Source organism: Hyperoodon ampullatus (assembly GCF_949752795.1).
Source record: "Hyperoodon ampullatus genome assembly, chromosome: 1".
Classification (NCBI taxonomy): domain Eukaryota; kingdom Metazoa; phylum Chordata; class Mammalia; order Artiodactyla; family Ziphiidae; genus Hyperoodon; species Hyperoodon ampullatus.
The window spans coordinates 222,593,504-222,618,586 of record NC_136914.1 but is presented as its reverse complement, the minus strand read 5'-3'; the positions used below and the strand labels follow the sequence as shown (position 1 = coordinate 222,618,586).

Below are 25,083 nucleotides of genomic sequence, written 5' to 3'. Positions count from 1 at the left end.
TGCGTCCTTCCCCTGGGGCCTCCCTACGTCTCCCCGCCTCTTTCCACACTCACAGTATTGGTGGAATGTGTGGAACATTGACCTTCACCTTGCTTTACCCATTCCAAGAGGAGGTTGAGGGCACGTAAGCTTGGCCAGCAAGATGTCAGCTAGCCTTGCAGGGCAGCCCTCAGGGCATTGCATTGTGGTCAACAGGGACTCTGAGGCCAAGAGTGCTGGGATCAATTAGTGATGCCTGCCATGAGCACAGAAGACGAGTGGTTGTGTATCTGCATCCGTCGTCCGGGTTTGCTTCACTTCCTCCTCTTCCTCAGCCCTGAACACACCAAGGTTCGTCATGGCCATTCAGCTCCAGCCTGCACTGAATTTCAGGACGTTCCGATTTCACTTGTACCGTGTTAGACAAGTTGACTTCCACATCTCGGCCCTGATTGAAACGGACTTCACGCTCCTGATTTTGTTTTAATTTTAATTTAATTCTATTTTTTGGCCGTGCCGCGTGGTTTGTGAGATCTTAGTTCCCCGACCAGGGATTGAACCTGGGCCCCCGGCAGTGAAAGCGCCGAGTCCTAACCACTGGGCTGCCGGGGTATTCCCTCATGTTCCAGATTTGGAGTACCTTGACGAGAGCTGTTTCTTCCATAAGCCAGATTCCCTGTGTGTTTAGAGGTCCCTGAGGGAGCGTCCACATCCGGTTCCTCTTTGGGTCCCTAGAACCAGGCCAGGCTCTCATGCGTCAGAGCTTGGAGGTAAGGAAATGAGAAGGAATGAGGATGGATGGGGTCTAGAGGGTCCAGCCTCAGCCTACACAGCTGATGAGCAGCTGAAAGCCCGTGGGCCGACGTCCACTTCAGTAACTGCCCTTTACTTCCGCCTTGGCCAGGAACCGCGCTGTGTTCTATCAGGTCCCGAAGCCAGAAACTGCTCTTGGTCCTCAGCCTCCGGGCTGGAGGTACACTGTTCCTTGGTCATCACCTCCATTCCGAGATGTTTCTGCCCAAGATCCTGGGCCAGCAAGAAAAGGCTCACTCCCCCTCGGGCCAGGCAGGGCACAGGCAGGAGGACACCTCCTGGAGCGGGGAGCTCTTGGGTGCAAAACAAGACGTGAAAAGCGAGGCAACCTGAGAAAAATCGGGTTCTCTGCTGTGCGGGGAGAGGATATCTGCACTTGACCGAGTTTTCAAAACCAAACTGCGGCCTGGCCCCATCCCAGACTGGCCCGGAGGTGGTGGGGGGAAGTGGACGCAGCTCTCGCGGCCTGGGAGAGCTGCCCAGGGACACCGCAGAGAGGAGACAGTTTGTCAAATGAAAAGGCAGATAGCAGTGTGGGAACAAAGATGAGATTTCCAACAGTAGCTGCATTTTTTTTTAACCTTAAAATAGTGCCACACTTAGCACACTTTTTAAAAACAATATCTTTATTGGAGTATAATTGCTTTACAGTGGTGTGTTAGTTTCTGCTGTATAACAAAGCGAATCAGCTGTACATATACATACATCCCCATGTCCCCTCCCTCTTGCGTCTCCCTCCCACCCTCCCTATCCCGCCCCTCTAGGTGCTCACAGAGCACCGAGCTGATCTCCCCGGGCTATGCGGCTGCTTCCCACTAATCTATTTTACGTTTGGTCGTGTATATGTGTCCGTGCCACCCTCTCACCTCATCCCAGCTTACCCTTCCCCCCCTGCACCCCGTGTCCTCACCTCCATTCTCTACGTCTGCCTCTTTATTCCTGCCTTGCCACTAGGTTCACCAGTACTGCTTTTTTAAGATTCCACATGTGTGTGAGCAACACACATCGTGTTGCGAGTCACTGCCTTGCGGCCGCTCTCTAGACCACCCGTTCCCCTTCGCCTGCTCACATCGCCCCTCCTGTGAAAAGCAAGGGGAGCTGCTGTGGGGTGGGCACCCCCCCCCCCGGGGTGTCTGGGACAGTCATTGCCTTCCCTCACTTTCCAGAACTGCTTTCTGAATCAACTCCAGCCAACTGCAGAACATTTGTTGTTGACAGTTTAGAACGGTTTTTATAACATGGATAAACATGTTTACAAAGCAAGGGAGATGTCCCACCCCAACATGAGGCTCCGCAGCCTCCTTTCTCAGGCAGGATTCTGCCACCGCAGGCCCTGGGTGGTTGGGTAGACCCCTCAACACAGCCACGTTTCCGAGTTGAAAGCCGAGTCTCAGACAGTGGCTCATTTATGTCCCAAGGTCAGCGTCTGGTTCCCAGTTTGGCCCCAGTCACGAGTTGCAGCTCTAGGTCGTGGAAATGCAAGCATGTGAAATATGCTGCTTATCGGACCCCAGATCTGGTTCTGTGTCTGGCCTTCTGGGGATCAGACTGCTGAGCCCAGCCAGTAAGGGTTGAGTGGTGCTGCTTTGCAGGAAGTGGCCTTTTAATTGGGGGAGCAGCTGCATTCAAGGGGAAGCTGTTCTTTGGGTGGCAGGAGACACGATCAGACCCTTGGGAAGTGGTTCAGGCTAGAGGGCTGCCGGTGTGGGCCTGGTGGGTCCTTCCCTGCCCACTCCAGACCACGCTGGGCTTTGTGTGGCTGCGTCTCCTCTGCCCGCGTGGCCACCTGCACGTGAGGATGGGAGCTGTGCATGCTGCCTTCCAGGACACCACGCCGGTCCCAGGAGCTGAGAATCCGTTTGATTGATTGCTTCCAGAGGCTCGTGCTAAGTGTGCAGGGCAATTTGCCGTTGGTCTCAGATCTTCCTAAGGCCTGCACGGGTCTCCCATCTGTGGACCTTTCCAGGTACTTGTTCTGGCGTCAGCTGTCCAGACGATTGGTGCTGCCCAGAGGATCCTGGCAACTGCCCTTGGGCAGCAGTGAAGATCTTTGGGTGGACTTGGGCTGTGTGGTGGGAGGTCCTTTTTCCTCAGTGGTCCCAGCCCCACGTGTGTGTCCTTTGGGGGCCTCAAGGGGTAGTCCCGCTGTACTTGGCCAACCCGTCAGGTGAGCAAGGAGGTGACCCTGCACAGGTGTGGCCATCCGCACATGTGACCGTCATCCCGTTATCGTAGCCAGGCTAGCATGGGCGTTTCGAGGCTGCTGTGGTGTTGGGATGCTTCATAAAATCTGGTCCATTGTTAAAAGAGGGCTCTCTGGGGACCTCCCTGGCGGTCCAGTCGTTAAGACTTTGCCTTCCGGTGTGCAGGGGGTGCCGGTTCGATCCCTGGTCAGCGAGCTAAGATCCCACATGCCTCGTGGCCAAAAAACCAAAACATAAAAACAGAAGCAATATTGTAATAAATTCAATAAAGACTTCAAAAATGGTCCACATCAAAAATATCTTAAAAACAAAAAACCACAAAAAACAAAAGAGGCCTTCCTGCCTGCTGGGTCAAACACGATTATTGCAGCCATTTTCCTTTGGGTAAAACTGCTCAATAACTGAAATCTGAAAGCAGCAAAATCATGTCCCTGAGACAGTTCGGTTCTTGAGTTGCAAGCAACAGAAACAGACTCAGACCTTAGAAATGACGCATGGCTCTGTAGAAAGGATGTCAGCTGAACTCACACGGTGTCCAGAAAGGCCAGAAAGTGGGTCTCGGAAACACCACAGGGCAGCTTTGCGTGGCAGGAGTACGTCATCCCTTTTAGCCAACAGCAGCCCTTTCAGCCCGTGTCGCCTAGGGAAGGAGCAGTTCCAAGAAGAAATCTGGTGCTGTTATCCAAATAAGGTGGCATCAAGGCTGGGTGGCCAGCAAGTTACCGAAGTCCTCCCTGGGGCCCACCCCTTTCCACCTTGGAATTCATGAGGCCTTTGCACTTGGCATTCACTGGACCGCTGGCCACTCTTAACAAAACTCCGGCATCTCAGCCCGGCGTCGTCTTTGTTTTCCACCGAGTGTGTCTAATTGCACAATTATTTGTGTGCAGCTGCAGCTCTAAGCAATACCAGGTCCGGGGCAGACGTCAGAGCTGGCCTCGAGCTGGGGCTCTGCGTCCCTGCTTGTGCCAAAGGGAGCCTGAAACCAGCAAGTAATTGACACCAGGGGAGTCGGCTGAGCTCTCTGCCCTGCAAAGTCAATGCTGGACAAGTTGTTGAAAGCAGTGCACTGGTACACTTTCCCAGGTGTGTCCAGTTGCAGCTGGAATTATTCTGAAATGGATAGACCGAGTTCATCACTGGAAAGGGGATTGTAGAAAGGGAATGGTCATCTTGACTACAGGGCCACCAGGACCCTCTGACCCTCATTGGCAGGTGTTTCCTCGGCCTCTGCGGGGTCCCTGGTGCTGTTTGAGGCAGTTCTCCTTGTTCCCTTAGCTTGTCTCCTTGACTGTAAAATGGGAATAAGATCAATCAGTGTTGTGTGATTCTTACCAGTCTTGGAGTTTGTGGGGCTTGTTTCTTGGGGTCCTAGCAGTGTCTAGTAGTTGGCAGCCTAGCTTTTGATCACAGACCCGTTTTTCATGACTTCTCATTAAACGTTGTGCCTTGCCTTTCTCCCCTAAATTCCCTTGACCGTAGAGGAAATAGGGTTTCTCCCTCCAGCCTGAGAGCCAGCCCCTAGGTTGGTACCCCATTTTCCATAGTCTCTGAAAGGGTCATTTGCCGTCTTAATACCTACAGCTCTTAATCCATAATGTGTCAATTCTGTTCTGATACACTAAAATTTTTTCAAATTGTTAGAAGCATGTTGATTAACGTGAAGTGAGATCAAAAGTCTAATTGCACCTTCATCTTCCCAGCATTTCCTGGGGTCTTCTGGGTACCTCTGTCCCCGACTCCAGCAAGACTCTAGGGGGCAGAGGGTGCTGGGCACGGTGGCTTGAAAGTAATTGGATTCCAAGGTGTGCAGGTGGCTGAGCCCCTCCTGGAACTGAAGGAGCATGTATGTACGGTATGGCCTCTTTCTTTGTAGAAGCAGACCTTGGCAGTGACCTGGCTAAGCTGTCTCTCATCCTCAGGGCTGGGGGTCCCACGTGGTCCCCGTAAAGCCTGATCCTCAGCATACCCACACTATAGTCCCTGCACCTCATGCAAAACACCTGTGAATCTCGCCCACTCCCACCACCCACCGAGCTGTCCCCCACTCAGCATCCTTCCCCAGCCTGAGCACCTCTGAGCAGCATGATCCCCGTTGTATCTCCATCTCCTGCCTTACCCTAAAGAGCTTGCAGCCGGTATCCAGGCCTCGGGCCTCAGGAACCTTGGGGTCTTGTGGACCAGCCTCAGCTGCATTCTGCATGCCCAGCCTGAACGAGGGCAGAGGGTGGGTTTTGCCAAAGAGAAAGGCGACCCAAGTCCGGGAGGGAGGCGATCGCTAGGCAACCCGGAGTTTGTTTCCCAGGTAACGGGATGCATGCATTGATGCTGTGGATGGACATGTTGTGGTGACGGCCCCTCAGCCTCTCCAGACGCCTGCCTTGTGCCCACTGTTGTTTTCCCATGTGGTTGCTTTTTAATTAACAACTCGGATTTCCAGTCGTGATCATGAACTTCAGAAACGTTGTCTGATTAACCCTCCTGCCAGCAACCCCCAGAGTGAAGTCAGGGTGTTCTTCACCCCGTGGGAGGGGCAGCCCGGGGCAGCGAGCACATCCGCTCACGGTGCCCTGCGGGAGCCCAGCCTTGGGCTCCGTAGGAGGTGTGTGGGGCGGGGGGCAGAATCCGGAGGAGGAAAGGGGTCCTTGGGGGCGTGGGCATCTCACTTGGCAGAGAAGGCAGGCATAGGAGCTTTTGTGCGTCGACCCCGAGTTGGCACCAGCCGCCCCACCTTCCAGCTGCTTCCTCCGGTGAAGGACTTGCCACCTTGTGCCTCCGTTTCCTCTTCTCTAAGGGGGACGGTGGTGTTGTCTCAAGGGTGAAGTGAGAAGGTGTGGGACCTCCGTGGGGTCTCCGGGGCTCCTGTCCGAAGCTGTCAGCCTTGGTCTTTGGGGGAACCTTCTCTCCTGTGCACACAGCACCTCAGCTCTCGTGGCCCTGTCGGGCAAAGCCGGATGCTAGCAGGGCACTCGCCAGGCCCCCAGCAGCCCGCCAGCCTCGGTGCCTGCTCCCCGCCTGCCGTGTGAGTTGAGGGCTGGTGAGGATGCGGGGTAGGGGATCCCTGTTCCCACTCAGGACAGAGAATGTTGAGGCTCAGCTTCACTTGGGGATCCAGGTCCTGAGGAGGCAGTAGGGCTTTGGCTGCCGCTCGCGGGCTGGGAGGGACCGCGATCACTTGCGAGGCCCAGCCCGGGGCCGCCCAGAGGTGGCGTGCTCCCCCCTGGCCACCCCAGCCTGTTCTTCTGAGGCCAGGACAAAAGCCTCTTCTCTGCTCCACATTCAAAGAGATGATTGTCCCCCGATGCTGCAGCTGTGGCGTGGGAGCGCCGTCTGGGGGCATGCGGGATGCCCACCCCCTGCCCTGTGCAGCTCCAGTGGCACTGTGGCCACAGCACCAGACGGCGGGGGGGGCTCCTCTTTCAGCATCTAGCCCAAGCGTGTGGCTGACTGGGTCCCGAGCCCTGGTGGCTAAGGAGGGGCCCCACCCAGTCTCAGGGCTGCCAGTGGGGGGAGCCCTTGCCAGCCGTTCCGAGCTGGGAGGCAGAGGTCCCGCAGATAAGCGTGTCAGCGGCTCCCGCTTTGGCCTGCAGGAGCTCGATCAAGCCCAGTGGCCAAGATGGCCACCAGAGGAGCGGATAAATAGATTCTGTGTGTGGGGAAGGAGACAAGATGGGCTGAGCTGGGCGTGGTGCAGTGGCCGCGATCAGAGTTTATCTGAACATCTGAAAACCTCGGATGCGTGGAAAGCTGTCTTCTTGTGACTTGTGCTCCGTGACATCAAACACTTGTGATTTGATGAGAAAACGGGAGGTGCCCTGTCCTGGCCACCTCAGTGCTGCAGTTTCTCCCGAAGCCCAGGGGTGTTTCTCCCATGCCCAGGGCGGGAGGGTCATGGTGATTCAACATCGGGGCCAAAATCCAAGACCTTCCCGTGTGAACTTGAAAGGAATGGTTTTGTGGAGAGGAGGAATCGCCCTGGGCTGGTGCGTGTGCGGCTCACATGCCCCTTGTGACGGGTCCCCATGGCGGAGGGCGGACACTCCTCCCTCGTCTGGGTTGCAGGCGCTGCAGCTGCGCTGGGCTGGAGACCCAGCACTTAGGCAGCGTGTACGGAGGCCCACCCCTAGCCTGTGCCCCCCGAGCTATGGGGTCGAGCATCCTTTGTCTCCCTCAGAAGCACCAAGACATGAGACGGCTCTGGCTGGCCTAGGCTGCCTACAAACCATGCTTACTCTGTGGTCCTTTGAGAAATTCTGTTGGGTCTTTTGAGTCCCCGGCAAGCCGCTTGGCCTCACACGCACACCTTCTCCAGCATCTTGGACGGGCTTCCTCTCCTCACTTGGCCCAGGTGAGAGGGCCCCTGAGCCGTGCCCAGGGCGCCTGTCCCCCCAGGGGTTTCCTCCAGGAAGCTCCCATGGGATGCTGGTGCCTCTATTGTCTCGTTTCATTTTGGACCCTCTGGTGCGTGTGTGAAAGGGCAGTGGGAACGGGAGGCACCGCGGAGGGAGGGGCCGAGAGGCGGAGCCTGCTCCGGCCCGGGGAGCCGTGGGCCAGGCCCCCCCTCCTGTGTCCCAAAGGCCTCTGGGCCTTGGTGGTCTAGGGGCATACGGGTAGCCACCGTGCTGTCCGTGGTGGCAGAGGCAGGTGTGGGCCTGACCGGGTCCCTGGGCCCGAGTTCCACGTGACTGTAGGGCTTGCGCCGCAGTGCTGCCTGTTGGCTACACGTGTGCTCGCGAATGGAGGCATCTCAGCTCCTGCGGCAAGGGAGCTGCACACATGTTGCCGCTCGGGTTCCTTGGCTTGTCCCAGCATCCTCCCCGGAGGGGGAGGCACATGGACGGGGGGGTGCGGTACCTCACTGGGAAGCACGGTCGCTGCGCTGCCCCGTGGGACGGCCACTTCCCTCACCCACCCCTCCCGTCCTGTCCCCACCTCCCAGGTATCCGCCCCCAGATCATGAACGGCCCCCTGCACCCGCGCCCCCTGGTGGCGCTGCTCGACGGCAGAGACTGCACCGTGGAGATGCCCATCCTGAAGGATCTGGCCACCGTGGCCTTCTGTGACGCACAGTCCACTCAGGAGATCCACGAGAAGGTGGGCCCCCTCCTCACCCAGCCCGCCGGTCTGGTCCCCCCAGGTCGGGTGGCAGCAGCTGGCATTCCGCGAGCAGGTGCTTGGTGCCGCCGCTGCCCTGCCGGGTCCCCCGCCTTTCCACCCTCAGGTCCCTGCTGGCCAGTCCCTCTCACCTCCGTGGGCCTCCCTGACCACGCCTCCACTCCCCCCACTCCCCTGGCGTCACCGAGCAGGGCCCTGAGCAGCACAGCCGGGGTCCACTCGCCTGCGGGAAGCTGGCAACACCCAGGCCGCGTCCTAGCTGCCTGTTTTCCCGCTGGAATCCTCTCTTGCGTGTTCGAGGGCGACGGGGACCTCCAACCTGTGCTCTGCTCTCGCCCCGTCACAGGTTTTGAATGAGGCTGTCGGTGCCATGATGTACCACACCATCACCCTCACCAGGGAGGACCTGGAGAAGTTCAAGGCCCTGAGAGTGATCGTGCGGATAGGCAGCGGCTACGACAACGTCGACATCAAGGCTGCAGGCGAGCTCGGTAAGTGCCCGGCGGGCGCCCAGTGAGTGCCCGGCACGTGCCCGCTGGGGCAGAGGGAGCCAGGCCAGAGAGCACACAGTGCCTGCTTCCGGCTGGAGCGAGGGGGCTGGTTCCAAAGGGAACCTAGCCAGGCACACCTCCAAATACACAGGAAGAAGCGTCCTGCTGGGTTCAGAGGCCTCACCTCGGGACCTGTGGGGCTGGGCCGGGCTGTGTCACTTGGGAAGGATGCTAAGCCAGACAAGCCACAGGCCCTTCCCTGCAGAGGGGATGGTGAGTTGCCGCACCTCCGTGTTGACTGGCCAGGACCCATCAACCTGAAATTAACTTGTGCTGGGTGCACAGCTCAGGGTTTCTGGGTCTCCTCCAGTCCTGGGATGGCGCTGTCTCACCAAGGGCTGCCGTCCACACAGGAACCTTCCTAGGTCAGGGCCAGTGCAGGTGGACCACTGCACAGCCCCTCCTGCCCATCCCTTGCCATTTAGGGGTTTCCAAAGAAGAGCAGAGGCAGCAGATGGACACCCAAAGGCAGGGCTCCCAGCCGCTTTCCAGACCCCGGGCTGCAGGCGCCCCGAGGGGCGGGCCTTGGCGTGGCGGCCTCCCTGTCCCGGCACCTGGCGTGGGCTCTGAGCGTTCGCAGAGGCTCAAGGGGCCACGCTTTGACAGCAGGAGTCCCCAGGCTGTCCTGCTGTCTTTGGAGGAGCCAGAAGGGTCCTTCTAGACTAGCCCCTGTCTGGTGACTGTCCTTCCTGTTTTTGAAACATGCCGGCCGGGCACCCAGTGTGTGGGGCTGAGATCTGCCTGGTGCCCTGCAGCCATGAGGCTGAGAAGGGGTACCTCAAAATGGTCAGGAACCCAGGCCTTTATGCCCCTGCCTGCTCCCACCCCAAGCCAGCCTCTCAGCCCCACGGAGCCAGTGCTCCAAAAGCAGGCCAAGTGTATGCAGTGCCTTGCCTGGTCAGCTCAGCACCATACCTGAGTGTGAACGCCCACAAGCGTGTGGTGTGATGGCTCTGGCCGCAGCCCACAGACACCCACCCGTCTGCTGCTGCTTCAGCCCAGGGCACCCCAGTGGGCTGCAGCCTTCCCTCCACCCCTTGAGGTCCCAGCCTGAGGGTGTGAGTGAGGGAGTGCAGATTTGTTTTAGCAGTTAGTTCCCCTGCTTGCATCGGGGCTGCACCCAGTTCCTGAACCACGGGGTAGGTAAGTCTTGTGGGTGCGCGCGGCGGCGGGCGGGGCGGGGGGCAGGCCTCGGGGGGCCTGTTCTGAGTGGCGCTGGGTCTGGTCTGATTCTTCGTGAAGGCGCCGGGCTGCCCTGCAGAGCGGCGGGTGGCCTGGGAGTTGTGGCTACGGCAGGTTGGGCTTGCCTCCCAGGGTGAAGCCCACGGATAAGGCAGGAGGTGGTCATGGCCCCGCAGGTGCTGTTCTTCCCCTCCCGTCCCGAGTGGGGTGCTGGGCAGTGGTGGCTCAGAAGATTGATCCTGGTTTTTCTGGGTCACCCCTGGCTAGTCTCCATCATCTCACCCCCTTCCTTGTGGGGGTCACTTGACCCTGCACAAGAGGAGAAGGGGTTATGACAGCGGTGGCTTCCCACATGCACCCCAAGCCTTTGCTTCCAGCCTCAGCATCACTCTGAGTCCCTCTTTGTCGCCACGGAGAAACTTGGGAGGATGCGAGTCTTCAGAAGCGTGTCTACTGTAAACTGAAATTTTCCCGTTTTCCCTGGCACTGAGAAGAATGTTTTTGTTTGAAAACAAATGTTCTTTGTGCTCTTGATGGAGCTGAAATCTCGAGTTCGAGCGGTGACAGAGAATGTGGCTCGACACCCCGGGTGGCTCGCGGTCCTTTCCCTTCACCTACCTCCCGTCTCTGCAGCATCTGCCCCTCGTGACACCGCCACCCGCAATGTGTGCGACATTGGGCTTCCTTGCCAGGTCCCGGCCACTTTTCTCTGGGGGGCGGGGGACGGGGGGAGGTGGGGTCGGAGGTGCCCGCGAGGGAACGTCCCATCTCCGCAGCTGTAGAAGCTGCCTCGTGGGCAGACTCGGGGCCCGGGTAGGGCGGCCGTGTCCCCAGAGTCCCCCCAGCAGAGGCCTGCCGGGGGCCTGCGATGTTGAAAGATGTATACGGCATGTCCGCGGTGGCCTTTTCGTTGATCCTGGTCCAATTTGATAAGGGAGCTGCTTCGGGGACATCTGCTGGGCCGTTTTGAAGGCAGTTTTCAAACGTGGACTCTGCAGAAGGAAAATGGGCCCCTGTCCAGCCGTCCTTTGTCTCCAAATGCACTTGGCAGCTCACTCGGTCAGCTGGCCTGTAGTGAGGACACAAGAGCAGGCGGCTCAGGTCTCTGCCCCTCCTGGTGACGTCCGGGCCCACGGCCTGTGTCCCCGGGAGGGCAGCTCCCCTCCAGCGTTCCCTGGAGGCCATTCCTGAAGGCTTCGGGGCCCAGGGCACCTCGCCTCCGGCCCTGACACGATGGGTGAGGTGCTTCCTGTTCAGAGCAGGGAGGGGCTGTGGGCCGCCCGCCGCAGGCGAGGACAGCACCTGGGCAAGTAAGAGGGGTCCTCCCCCCATCTGTAGTGTCACCCCAAGGTCCAGGAGGAAGCAGTGGGAGGTTGGAAGGTTGCTGGAGGGAGCTATAGGGCCCAGACTGAGCACCGAGCACTGTCACTCTGGGAGCCTTTCTGGCCAAGCTCGTTAATCTGGCGTCCAGCCTGATCCAGTTCAGAAGGCGTTAGAGCAAAGAGCAAAAGCATCAGCTGAGGGGAAAAGCAGCTCAGCTCTTGGGCTCGGACTTTGGGTCCACGAGGGCTGCAGTCTTGCTCCGTGGGTGCCAGCAGCTGGTCCTGATGGCATTTGGAGAATCACCCTGAAGGTATGAAGAACAGATTAGAAGGAGTTTCCCCTCGAGAGGGTGGTCAAGGCTGTAGAGTTTCAGCCATCAGGGCAGGAGGTCTCAGGGGATGCCAGCAGCACCTCCTCCCAGGCCTTGGGGCACCCCAAGCCCATGTATCCTCTTTCCCAGGCCTTGGGGCACCCCAAGCCCATGTATCCGCTTCCCCAGACCTTGGTCTTGGGCTCTCCATACAGGCACAAGAGCCAAGGAGCTAAATTTCAAAGTTGTAGTGCGAAGGCGGAGAGATGGCCCCACTGCAGTCCCTTGTCCCCTGGGCGGGCTGGTGCGGTGCTTTATCTCTCGTGGACACACAGATTCTCTCCTCCAGCCTCATCACATCTCGTCCCACCTCCCAAGGCGCAGGGGGGCCCCTGGGCCTGGGCAGTTGACTGCGTCTGCAGCAGAAGGTCCACACTCGGCTGTTCTTCTGCTGGACCTTCCCCCTGGGCTTCAGGCAGAACAGATCAAGCCCCACGAGGAATGGAAATTGTCCCAGCTGCCAAAAGATTTTCTTATACCACTGGCATCTGCCTCCGCCTCTCCAGACTGCAGTAATCCTGACTTCTAGTGTAGCCCCAGATCCTGTGCTTGGTCATTTCAAATGAAGTGGGTGCTGCAAGACGATTGACTTGCAGCTCGTGGAAGGTTTGTCAGCCTGGATCTCAAAACCTCATCCCCTGGCAGGTGGGGCAGCACATGGATGCTTTCACCCTGGGGGCTGTCTGTCCTCCTGAAGGGGTCACTGAGACCCTGGACCTCAGGGCAGCCCTCCTGGGGTGGCGACCCAGCTGCTGGTAAGGGTTGCTCCACGCATTTGGTCCCGTTTTCTGTCCGGTGGAGCTGCAGGTGCTCTCTGCTCACGCTCCTGACCCGAGAAGATAGAGGAATGCAGGCGCCTTACAGGTGGCCTGGCCCTGCATCCCTGGCTGTGACTCCTGGGGTCCCAAAAGGGACGTTTTGAGCTGGGCCAGCATGCTCCCTGGCCACCTGTGTCCCTCCTTGGAAAGCGGCTTGACTGGCAGACCCCAGGCCTCGCCAGGGGAGCGGGGCTGGATCTAGGCCCGCCGGCCGTCTGTGTGGCCGCCCCTCCCACATCCGGCAAACATTCTTCCCCCAAACGCCCTCCCACTGAGGAAGGTCAGTGCCGGGGTCCTTCCTGCCTGAGACTTGGGGTTGTTCTCCCTGCGGTCCTCAGCTGCTGGCTTCCTGGTGCTGGGAGACGCTAACCTTTCATCTCTGTTCCTCACACAGCCTGAGGGACCATCTTCACCAGCTGCCCTCAGCCCTGAAAGCTCTTTCAGAAAGCAGGGCGGGCACCTGTCTGCTCTGTTGTCTTTCTGTCAGAGCGGGAGGGTGACTAGAGTCCACTGAGCGAATGTGGGGCTGGATTCAGACATAGGCTCCATCCTGCCGCAGCCCACGGGCCTGGAAGGTGTTAACTTTCTAATTCTTCTGTCTGGCCTTTAAAAAACAAAAAACAAAAAAACAAGTAATAACGTGTTCATTGCATTAGACTCTTAAAATACCATAAAACAAAAGGCCGGTCTCCATTACCCCAGCCCCGGCCTGGGAGGAGGATCCAGGAGGTTGCATTGCAAAGAGCCTCTGGTCTCCTGGACCCCAGAGACCGTCAGGAGGGGGCCCTACACGCTAGCTTCCTGGCGCTGGACGGGGATGGTGGATGGAGCTGGACCACTGCTCGCTTCCCAGGGACGTGGGGCCTGGAAGCACTGGGTGGGCCGGACATGGGGTCAGCAGGGGGCTGGCGGGGTGAGCCAAGCCCCGGACAGAAGTCCTCCTGGGATGGCTACGGGGCTGGAGGTCCCTGGGCCTCAGAGCAAGACGGTCTGTGTGCTCTAGATGACAAGCAGGCCTCAGAGACCTCACCTGCCCGGGGCCATACACGTAGTCAGTGGGCTGAATGGGCCACCTTTGCCACCCCAGCCCCTCATCTGGGTGGACTGGGAGCCCTGGTGCTTCCCCACAGAGCTTGGGGTTCTCATCCCAGTGCCTGGCTCTTGTCGTTTCCAGGGATCGCCGTATGCAACATCCCATCCGCGGCAGTGGAAGAGACGGCCGACTCCACCATCTGCCACATCCTGAACCTGTACCGGCGGAACACGTGGCTGTACCAGGCGCTGCGGGAAGGCACGCGGGTGCAGAGCGTCGAGCAGATCCGGGAGGTTGCCTCGGGGGCAGCCCGCATCCGCGGGGAGACGCTGGGCCTCATTGGCTTCGGTACGTGCACCTGCTCCGCAGGGACCGCCCGGGGGAGGCAGGCCTGGCCCTGGAAGTCGGGGTGCGCTGCAGCCGTGCCTGTGGGAGGAGCTCGCTCGGGCCGGAGGAGGTCCCTTGCCCTTGGCCGAGCTGCCTGGGGTGGGAGGTCAGAGGTCAAGACTGACCAGGGAAGTCGCCCGGAGGTAAGATCTGGGCTGCTTCTGGAAGAATGGGTCTGACGTCGGCGGGAGGGCGCCCCCAGGAAGGCGCGTAACTGCCCCGGGTAGAGGGTGAGGGGCTGGAGGCTGAGTGTAGACCCAGGCAGTGGGCAAGGCCCACCTGCAGGTGCCAGGTGGGGGTAGCAGTGGAGTCACTGAAGGATTTTTGCGTCGGAAGGTGGCGCGGTCAGGTCAGCAGCTTGGAAAGCTCCCCCAAGGGAGGGGGCATGGTGAGGCCTCTGTCCGCGGTGACACGGCGGGCGGCCCTGGGAGTGCCTGGGGCCGGTTCCTCAGGAGGAGGTGCGCCGCGGTGGAAAGCAGCCTGGCTGCCACGGCTGTTGGCAGCACTGGGCCCTGAGTCCAGCCCCGACTCGGCAGTCGGGAGCTGGCCGGGTGGGCTTGCTCGTTGCTGAATCTCAGTCCCACCGCCCACCGGCTCTGCGACCCTGAGGACAGGGCTCGACCTCTCTGCGTCAGTTTCCGATCTGTAAATCGGGAATGAGTGTGACACGGTTGCCGCCTGGAAGCACACGGGGTGCATTGTGACTGCAGGGCTTGGCTTCCAGAAGGCCCCCCGAGCTGCCAGTCAGCTGTCAGCTTGGAGCTCTGTTTCCGAATAACTGAGGGCAGGACCTCTGGGACGGCCACAGCGCCTCCTCGTCCCGCAAGCTCATCCAGGAGGCCCGGGTACCAGGAGGCCCGGGTACCGGCTGGAACAAGTAGAAGGAGCTGGGCTTCTTCCAGGAGCGCACATCTTTCCAGCACCCGGGTCTGAGTGCTAAGAGCCCAGGTTTCAGGGGTGATCACACTCAGGAAGCTAATCCTTTCGCAAAAGAGTCTGTCTTCACTTTTCTGGAGCGGAAGATACAATATGACTCAGACATGCTGGTGCTCTGTGAGCCGCAGCGCCCTCTGCTGGTGCCCGCGGGGCTTCCCACCGCTCTGGGAAGTGGGTCTTGGAGACGGTTCTTGGAACAACGTGCGTTCTTAAGCCGATGCACAGGCCTCAGGTGGGCCCTGGCCAGGGTGCAGAGCCTCACCTTGCGAGTGGCCCGGCCACGTGGTAGAACACTTGTTTCCAGGGCGTCTGACCGCAGCCATCACAGCAAGTTCTTACGGGGGACGTTTCTTCGGCTGAACCCTTTGCCATCCATCTTTTGAAGGCCGGTCCCGTGATTCCAGCCCTGTTTACTCAAGACTGTAAGCAAGGCACTGCCACAGCCCCGGTGCCCCCCTGCACACTGGGTTTTTCCTTGCTACCTTTCCTGGTCTCTCTGGAGCCTCCCAGAACTGTACGCAGAGCTGAGGCAGGAGGCGGCACGGTCATAGGCGGCCTCACGCCCCTGCTGCCACCCTGACTGGGGCTGAAAGCCTCCGCTTGCCTAAGAGTCGGCTGAGAAGCAGCAGCAGAGCCTGGGGTGTGCAGCAAGTTCCCCCAAAGCCAGCTCATGCTGCCGTGCGGGGGCCTGGACGGGGCGCTGTCGCGAGCTTGACCCCAGCCCGGGCTGGCGGTGGGTACTGCTCAAGGCCAGCCTCCGGGTTGGGAACAAGCATGAAAAATCTGAAGGGAAAGCCTGCCAACAGTGACAGTATTCTTATTTTATCTTTTTAAGGCCAAGGCAATTGGGTTCTCCTCTCTGAGGCTGGGTTTTGATCAAGTCAGTAAGAGAATTCATCATCAGGTCTTGCAAAATTTCGTCAGGAAAACCCCATGGCTGAAGTCGAGCCAGTGGAAAGATGAGGGTTCGTGAATGGATGAAAAGCAGAGCCACGGGGAAGGCGGTGGTGACCGGCCGTGGCCCTCCGCCCCGGGCAGTGCCGCCGGGACCCCATCTCCCGTGAAAGTGTGTTAGGACGCGGGGGGGAGGAGGGCAGCTAAGGGCCGGCAAAGCGGGGGGTGGCGGGTATGCTGGTGCTGGCCGTGAGCCCCCGCCGCCGCGTGGTGGGGCGCTTGGTTCCGAACCTCGGGTACATCAGAGGGGGGTCTTTGGGTCCCTTCCCGCCCCTGCCATCGTGCTGGCTCCTCTGCAGTGTGGCTCCACTTCCTGGCTCCCCGTGTCCAAGTGGTGACACTGAAGAGGGATGGCACGAGGGGTGTGACCGCGGGCGACCCTGCCGCTGTCCCTCCTGATCAGAACGGCCTTATCAGAGCTTTGCCTCCAGACCAGGGCGGTGGTGGAAGTGCCGCCCACTTGGATTGCAGTTTCAGCAGGAGGCGGTGGCGGTCCGCCACCCCACCGCCCTCCCTCCCGCGGGCGTCCCGGCTTCCCGTCTTCCTCCTGCACATTTGAGCGATGGTTTTCGAGCCAGGTTTACTCCGCGCTCTCCCCCAATCAGCCCCTCCAGGTATCATTCACACCATTTTGTGTTCAAGCTGAAAACTGCTCTGGGAAGCAAGCGGCGCCGTCCGTGGGGGTCAGCGGGTTTGCGCAAATGACGGCCACTCAGGAGTCGGGGAAGCCTTCGCGTCCTGTTAGGCGACGTCGCTGTCTAACTTGCTGGAGGCCTGACCCGCGCTCCACGCGTGCTCAGAGCCCCACCTCTCAGCCAGAGCACTTCCCCACATCCATCGGTGCTCAGGCCAGACTGCAGTGGTCCGTTTCGATCACTGGTCGTGAGCAAACCTGGTGGCAGTTACACAAGAGAACAGTCCCTGTTCGACACAGCCATAAAGGGATGAAGCTCAGGTTAAGAATCCCCCTACGTAAGCAAACAAGTAGGGGAAAGAGAAATAGGAAGGAGATACATCGGTGATGGCTGGGAGCCGGCACGTGGAGTTCACTAGGTTGTTCTCTCTAGTTACGTCTGTGTTTGAAAATGTGCATAATAGGAACTTGAAAAAAAAAAAACAACTACTCTGGTAGCAAGTACAGGTGATAAGCGCCGCCCTGCTCACCCAGGAGCGTTGGCCCGGCTCCGGCCCCCGTGACCTGGGGAGAAGTGCTGGCCTCAGGTGGCACCAGGCCCTGGGCGTTCGGTTCTCCCAGCACCACCACAGATTGGGTCCAACTGCCGGAAGTGCTGGAGGCAGCAGAGCTGCGGCTGGGCGCCACGCAAGGTCCCGGCCTCGGGACGAGCGTCGGCCGGAGGCGCGGGGGCCTCGCTCACCTGGACGCTCTCTCTCTGCACAGGTCGCACGGGGCAGGCGGTTGCTGTTCGAGCCAAGGCCTTTGGATTCAGCGTCATATTTTATGACCCCTACTTGCAGGATGGGATAGAGCGGTCCCTGGGCGTGCAGAGGGTCTACACCCTGCAGGACTTACTGTATCAGAGCGACTGCGTCTCCTTGCACTGTAATCTCAACGAACATAACCACCACCTCATCAATGACTTTACTATAAAGCAGGTAAATTGAAATAAATGGTCTCAGACCCTGGAAACTTCTGTCAGAACCAAAGGGGGAATGGGAAACAGTCCATGGACACACCAGTGAGCGGGGAAGAAAGTCCCCCGAGACATCAGCAAGGAGCTGGGCGGGGCCCCCTCCGTGAGACGGGCCGTGGTGAGCGGGGAGGGGCAGGGCCCTGCTCTGACCAGGCCTGGCCTCCAAGACAGCCAGTCGACAGGTCACGGCTCCCGCCGCCCCAGCTTGCAGCCCTCTCTCGGGGTCGGCGGGAGCGGCCCCCTGGCCCCCCGCTGTCACCGAGGCTCCGCACTCCCTTCCCCCGCAGCCGCCGGGCGCGCATCGAACACCCAGACCCACTACCATCCACTGCCGCGGCTCTTCTTCAAACCTGGGTGCAGGCTCCCCCCAAGGCGGCAGCGGCGGCACCCGTTGACCAGCTTTTCCCTCCCCCTCGCAGATGAGGCAAGGAGCATTCCTAGTGAACGCGGCCCGCGGCGGACTGGTGGATGAGAAAGCCTTAGCCCAAGCCCTCAAGGAAGGCAGGATACGAGGGGCGGCCCTCGACGTGCACGAATCGGAGCCTTTCAGGCAGGTTTGGTAGCTCAGGGCTCGCGCAGGAACTTGCAGGAACCCCACTGTGAACTCGGGGCAGCTTCCCAGACGGGTCCTGGGTGGGCACCTGGAGACCAGGTGTACAGCCTCTGCTCTTCTGAGGTCTGTGCTGTATTCTCACCAAGTATAAAAGGGCCAGAAGTTCCCGCAAAGATGATCAGAAAGGGCAGAGGCAGAAAGAAAAATGGTGGTGGCCAAGAGCAGGCTTTTTCTGTCCCCTGGGTCACTCTGGCTGGAGGCAGGCTAGTCGGCCCTCCCTAGAATTGTTCCTTCTTTCCGAGTCCCTGATGACGCCTGACGCTAAGTACAGTTTTATGAGTATGTTCTTAAAGTCCCAACCCTTAGGAAACAGACTGCAGAATCCCCCTCTGTTTTGTCTGTGTAGCCAGCATTCCACACGGCCAAGGGCTCCCTTTGGACGAGCAGGGCAGGGAGTGACGTGCGTGCGTTGTTTTTCTCACCTACTGTGTTTTTTGTATACTCATCTAGCTTTGCTCAGGGTCCCCTGAAAGACGCACCGAATCTCATTTGTACGCCCCACACGGCCTGGTACAGTGAGCAAGCCTCACTGGAGATGAGGGAGGCGGCCGCCACCGAGATCCGCCGGGCCATCACAGGTGAGCCCTCCGCCGCGCTGGCCGCCTCCGATCCCGGTGACGGACACGCGGAAGGGGGCGTGGGGCTTTGCTGCGGGCAGAGGTGGTCTCTAGGTGTCAAGCTGAAGAAATTCGGAATGAGCTGGGCCCCGTTTCTTTCAGGGGAAGCCAATTCCCTTTTGTATTAGCCAGTGCGAGTCTCGCAAACCTGGACGGGGAGCCCCAGGGGGAGCCGTGGGCAGCTCCCTTCTGTTTGGCCGAAGCCCAGTGTGGTTCAGGCCCTGGAACAAGTCATATGTTGTGGAAGTACAAGGGCTGGCCCTTCCTATCAAAGAGTAAGAGACTTGCGTTGTAGCTTGTTCCCGCATAACAGAGGAGTATAACATTTAAGTCATTGTGACCTTGAAGAGTACGTGTGATTAGTTTTAATCATTCCTATTCCAGGTCGCATCCCAGAGAGCTTAAGAAACTGTGTGAACAAGGAATTCTTTGTCACAACAGCTCCCTGGTCAGTAATAGATCAGCAAGCAATTCATCCAGAGCTCAACGGTGCCACATACAGGTGAGGCGAGGAATGGGCTGAGCCTTGCTCCCTGGGGGAGGGCGGAGACGGGGGACTTGGGGACGTTAAGCCAACCTGAGCGCTAGTGGGAATGACACACTGTCCCCTCCTCTCGGTTCTTCCATTCCTCATTTCCGTGGAACAAACATAGTTTGGGGACCGAGCCGAGACGTGGAATTCCTATCTTAAAGGGGGTGCGGGGTACACGGTGGGTTGTGCATTCCCCAGCGGGTCTGAATCACTTCATTCCGAAGCCGCTTGAAAACCAGAGGGTTTCTAGGCGAAAAGGTTCAGAAAAGGTCATCAAGGAAGAGGGCCTGATTTTGTTTTCTAACTTGAACCTTCTGTCCAAGGAGAGCATTCTGGCCAAAGTCCAGTCCATTTGACGGGGGCGGGGGGGGGCTTGTTCCTCTGTGAAGCAGGAAGTTTGACCCCAGGGGCACGTGACAGTGACAGAGTTTGGGTGTGACTGAGGCAAGAGAACCTGCACTGGGGACACGAGCCAGGACCCTTGGAAGGGACCAGGGGTTTTGTCTGTGGTCGTTTTCCATGGTTCTCTGGCCGGTTGCAGGGAAATAGCTCCTCCCCCATAAAGGAGAGAAGCTGCAGCGTAGAGTTCCAGAAGGGAACTTTTGTTTTGCTTACTCTGACCCAGGATTGCCTCACCTTGGCAGTACTGGGCCAGATGTCCCGTGCCTTGTAGGATGTATAGTGCAGCCCTGGCCCCCACCCGCTAGATGCCGATAGCACCTCCCACTCCCAATGGTGCCAACTAAAACCGCCCCCCAGACACTGCCCGAGATCCCTGGTTTTGAACCGCTGCTCTAGGGGGCGATTAAATATAGTCTGTGTAAAAGGACCCATACATGAAAGCTCCTACTCTGGGCAAAGCAGCTAAGCGGTTTCTTCCCAAGTCACATGGCTTTATTTACATGCAGCACGTTCTGTTAAAGTCCCACTTGTGTTTTACCCTCATACGCATTTCCAAGCATCACTCGAGCCCAGCACAGCACCAGATTGGACTCCCCTGTTTGTCCGTGTTGGTGGCCTCCCCTTTAAGGGCCACGTCCTAATTATTCCTCTAGACAGAGCAAGGCTCCTTGGCCCCTTGGAAAACTGCTTGTGCTGGAGGGTTGCAGCTCCCAGGGATCCGGTTCATCACAGTCCTCCGGGCCAGTCCCTGACCAGCGTCACTGTAACAGGCCGAGACACCGTCCCCCTTACCACAGGTTTGAAGGGTCTTATAACTTGGCGAGGAAGGACTGATTCCAAAGCCCCTGCTTCATAAGTATGTTTTGTCCTCAGTGTTCAGATACAGAGTCCCATCTGTGCACAGCCATTCCCGTGCCTGCAGGATAAGGTGAGGCCACGTTCAGGTGCCCTCCAGGTACCCTCGGAGGGCAGGCGTCCTGCCCGTCACCAGCTCACCGTCTCCCCTGCTGCTGCCTTGTCCCCTCCCACATCTAAGTTTACGGGAGCCGGTAACTAACCAGCCTAGGAAGTCACACTTCGCAAGCGTACCTCATGCCGTGTGTTAGGAAATCATCAAAGCCTTTGATATAACGGATGAATACTTTCTAACGCAGCCGGAAAACTGGGAGTTTATTCTGTCCAAAACGTTTTCCAAATGCGACACGGTTTCCCCACACACAATTAGTACAGTCTACTGCTGTTGCCTAAAAGCTACAAAATTAGTGCTTTGATTGGACTAAATAGGCTTTGTTGTTTATGAATTAGATGTCCATGTTTAAATTTTCTATGTAGATTTCTCCTTGCTTTGGAGGTAGGAAGTATGACAACCCATTCCATAAAACAAGGCAGAGCTTGGCAGCTTCTGGGGCCTGAACTTAACCGGCCCTTTCTCTTGTGCCCGCCCTCCCTAGATACCCGCCAGGCATCGTGGGCGTGGCTCCGGGAGGACTTCCTGCAGCCATGGAAGGGATCATCCCCGGAGGCATCCCGGTAACCCACAACCTCCCCACGGTGGCACACCCTTCCCAAGCTCCCTCTCCCAACCAGCCCACAAAACACGGGGACAATCGCGAGCACCCCAACGAGCAATAGCAGAGAGTGACGGAAGGCAACCGTTCAGATACACCTGGGACCAAGAGACAGTGGAAAATAGATGAACTAAGAGAAAAGGAAGTTGACAGTCTTTTTAACTGATCCTGGACATACGCATCATTGACGTTGCAGTGTTAAAACTACAAGAGCTCGAAGCCGAGACGTGGGAAAACTGAAGATGTCGTCTGCTTGCGGAGGCGCTGAAAGAGACTAGGACGTGATTTATTAACGACCAACTTCTGTTATTGTGTGTTAAGTTTTTCATCTGTGCATCAAATCACAAAGAATAAATAGATCTTTTTCCTTTATCAGTCCCTTGGACACAGCAGGTCCTGAACACCTTGCTCTAGAATGTTGCATCAGGAGTTCCAAACATCAAAATAAAAAATATTAAGAGGAAATCCCCATCCTATGACTCTAGTCCCTTCGGTCCACGGGGGCTGGTTACCTCTTTTGCTAATAGGAAGATTAAATTACTACAAAATGGGGAGAAAACTGTTTGCCTGTGTTAGACAACCGCGAGCATAGGATTGAAGACAGTACAGGCTCCTGTACAGAGAAGTCTCTCCCATCTGAACTGCATACTGAGCGGGCAAGTTGGTTGTGAGTTCAGTAAAAACCCTCTGATGATGCAAAAAAAAAAAAAAGTATTAAGTTTCACAAGCTGTTTGTACTCAAATATATTTTCTCAGTTTCAGATCCTCAGCTATTTTATTGAGTGGAAAGTCTTGAACTGAAAGGGTTCAAGAAGAATAATGTTGCATTTCCTTATGTCTCAGGAAACACTTTTTATGGTAACTTGTCAGATTGTCTATGAACAAACCCACTTTTTTAGACATTGATAAAGTCTTCTTTTCTTCACGTGATATTTTATACAAGAACACTTCAGGTGTGTTATTAGATGTGACTGATTTTAACAAATCCTATTAGATTTGTATCAACTAGTTACATGTTATATTCATAGTCTTTTGTGAATCATCGCCTTTTTGTTTAAAAAGATGGCCTATTTTGAGCCTTTGTATAGGTACATTCCTGTTTTTGTGACAAAAGAAACCTTTAAAACTGTCCCAAACAGAAAAATAATGGCTATCAGAAATATGTTTTGTTTTAGTGTGAGTTACCGTTACTGTATTTGTTTATTGTAAAGGTGGACATTTAGCGTTCAGTGCAGTTTTCAATAAAAAGTAATAAAAATTTCTGTTAAGCTCTGAAATTCAAGTACAACTCACCAGTGTAAAAGTTCTCTCCTTGAGATGTTTAAAGGCAACTGCATTTTCAATTAGCCAGTTTCCCAACCCTTGTTATTCCGAGGCTCCACGGTTTACAGTACTTTTCTATCATCCACCTATTCCATAACCAGACGCAAGAATGCTGATAATTACTTCATGTGATAGTTTAATTGAAAAAATCAAAACTTCACATAAGTCCATCCTTATCAAATCATGCCATCCTTAAGACAAAATAGTGGGTTAGAACTAAGTCAATTCAAGAAACAAAATTGGTCAAGTTTTAGAATTTTGATTTTAATTTACCCAAAAGCAAAATTATCTGGCTCAAGCATTAATGCAGGAAGGGAGGTGAATCTCAAAAAAAAATTTTTTTTTAATGATATTTACAAAGAAATGTTGCAAAATAATTAACATCAGCCATTTCCATAGGTTAGGAACTTTCCGTTGATTTTATGGGTCTTCCTTCTCAAATAGCATTAAACCCCTTACTACTAGCGATATCTGCACATGTCAGTCACGTCCAACAATTCCAGGTACCGAACTCCTTTTCAGCCGCCTCCCCCCACCCTTCCCCAGTTAAAAAAAGAGTCACGGCCACTTAAAGCATCAACCTCCTCACTCATTTTAAGGTGGTGGTCCCATCCCAACTCTCCCATGAAAAATTACACTGAAGCCACCTGACACGGACAGAGAGATCCTGGACAGAGACAGAGCAGATGGTTACTGACCTATCGCTCCGAGCGGCAGCTCCAGATCATCTTCACAACCACGTGTCAACCACGTGTCAACCAGGCAATCAGTGAGGGGGGGACGTATGCACAAAAAGGAGACCCCAACCGCCTGTGCACAGCAATAGTCCCTTAACACAGATTAAGTCTGTGACACGATGAGCCTAAAAGCCAAAAACATAAAAAGGTCCAAATCCATGGTGCACCTGGGTCGTAACTGACAGAAAACACCACACTGTATTCTCCCTAGAAAAAGAACCGTGAAGTCCATACAGTCAAAGGTATTACTGTCCGGAGTCAACCAAAAGACATACAGTATCTGTCACCCTGCCATATATAATCTGAGAAAGGACTGCAAACTCTCTTAGGACAACAGTTATGGCTGTTTGATAGTTCAAGAGCTTAACATAGCATTGATTCACCAAAATGTTGGCCTTTACCAGCCAATCTGCTGTGAAAACCATTTAAAGCCCCATCCCTGTCTGGAGCCTAAGAAATGGAGTCATATATATATATATATATATATATATATATATATATAATTCTTTCCCACAGGGAAGAATGCTGTACCTGTTAAACTAGATGTGGTCAGGGTCACTGATCTATAAATAAATAAATAAAGAGGCACCTCAGGGGACACACCACGCAGCAAACACAACACACGGAGGCTAAGGCTAAAGACCGAGCCTGCAGTTTCCTAAACAGCACTGACTGTAATGTAGACCCTAGCAACTAGACGCTTTTCCCTCAAACATTTCTCTTCGGCTTCTTCAACTGGGAGAGCAGTTTTTGCTTAACAGCAACTAGAACAGGATGTCTGGCCACTAAAGAATTCTCTCCCTATATATGGAGAAAAGTTTACAGGGATGCTGTGCTATGTAATCAGAATGGCAGCCTTCTAAAAAATTCTGTCCAAAATGAAAGCAAACCATAGAATCAATTTGTAAGAAAACATTAACCATTTGAAACAGTAACATACACCATTATTACATCAAAATTCATTCATATGGAATCAAATTGCAAATATTTTTCCTGCAAGTTCTAGCATGCAGCAAAAGCGATCATCCTGGGAACACGTTTCAAGGAGTGTGCAGAGAGGGAAGAAAGAACTGAAGAGATGACATCTCATAGGTAATTTTCTATTTTTAGTATTCCAGCATCAAATCTGAGGTTGTGCACATTTCAATAGCATCTAAACAGAACTTAGAAGAAAACAAGAAAATATTTCAAGGTTTTCACAGCCTTTTCATCAAAGGGAAGGAAAAGAGAGAGAGAGAGAGAGAGAGAGAGAGAGAGAGAGAGAGAGTGTGTGTGTGTGTGTGTGTGTCTTCTTTCCAAATTCCTTGCCACATCAATAGTCTACAAAGTGCTTACCAGGACACTAAGTCTTTTTGTGTTCCTGAGATAGGTCTGAAATTTTTACCCAGTTTTGAATGTATACCTGAAGTGGTCAAATAATACTTTTTGTAGAAAGTTTTCCTACCTAAGATTATAGTCTTAACTTTAAATAAGAATGGCCACAATTAACCAACATGCAAAAATTCTCAGACTACTCACTGAGAAATTCATTATACAATGCATTTACCACCTTACTGCGTTCTTAAATCTTTATTCTATACTGAACTGATATTCCCAATTAGCCCAAGCAAAGGCATGCCTTTCTAACACAATTTGCTTAAAGCAGAGTTGATGATAAAAGAGAGTTAAGAATCCACAGACCCTGTGCATGGCACCCTGGGAGAATATAACATTGTCAACAGAGTCAAGTGGGCAAATTTCACACAATTCATTCAGTTACATACGAGTGGGCCGGCTCCCCCGAGCACTCCCCCACCAGCACTCCCCTCACTTACATCCACCAAATAACTATTCACAAAGAGACTGCTGCCCAGAGTCTGGTAGAAGAAGCCCCAGCTTAAGGGCACTCTTCCAAACAAATAAATACCTAAACACTGAAAAGGGGCATATCAGAAACTTTAAAAAAGACAAAATAACAGAAACCAAAACCCTTTC

At 55.6% G+C, this 25,083-nt stretch overlaps 1 protein-coding gene across 2 annotated transcripts in view; it reads left to right on the top strand.

The window, feature by feature from the left end:
- CTBP2 (C-terminal binding protein 2) overlaps window positions 1-22,301 on the top strand; it is a gene marked incomplete at its 5' end in the record, with an annotated part of 51,286 nt that extends 28,985 nt beyond the window's left edge. For both annotated transcript variants that reach the window (XM_079715322.1, XM_079715321.1), the window contains 8 exons: window positions 7,936-8,090; window positions 8,458-8,602; window positions 13,530-13,736; window positions 17,065-17,279; window positions 17,737-17,876; window positions 18,381-18,508; window positions 18,932-19,049; window positions 20,933-22,301. In XM_079715322.1, coding sequence (XP_079571448.1) covers window positions 7,936-8,090; window positions 8,458-8,602; window positions 13,530-13,736; window positions 17,065-17,279; window positions 17,737-17,876; window positions 18,381-18,508; window positions 18,932-19,049; window positions 20,933-21,113 — 1,289 coding nt within the window. In that variant the 3' untranslated portion in view covers window positions 21,114-22,301. The remainder of the gene's footprint in view (window positions 1-7,935; window positions 8,091-8,457; window positions 8,603-13,529; window positions 13,737-17,064; window positions 17,280-17,736; window positions 17,877-18,380; window positions 18,509-18,931; window positions 19,050-20,932) is intronic.
- Window positions 22,302-25,083: the final 2,782 nt, after the last annotated feature.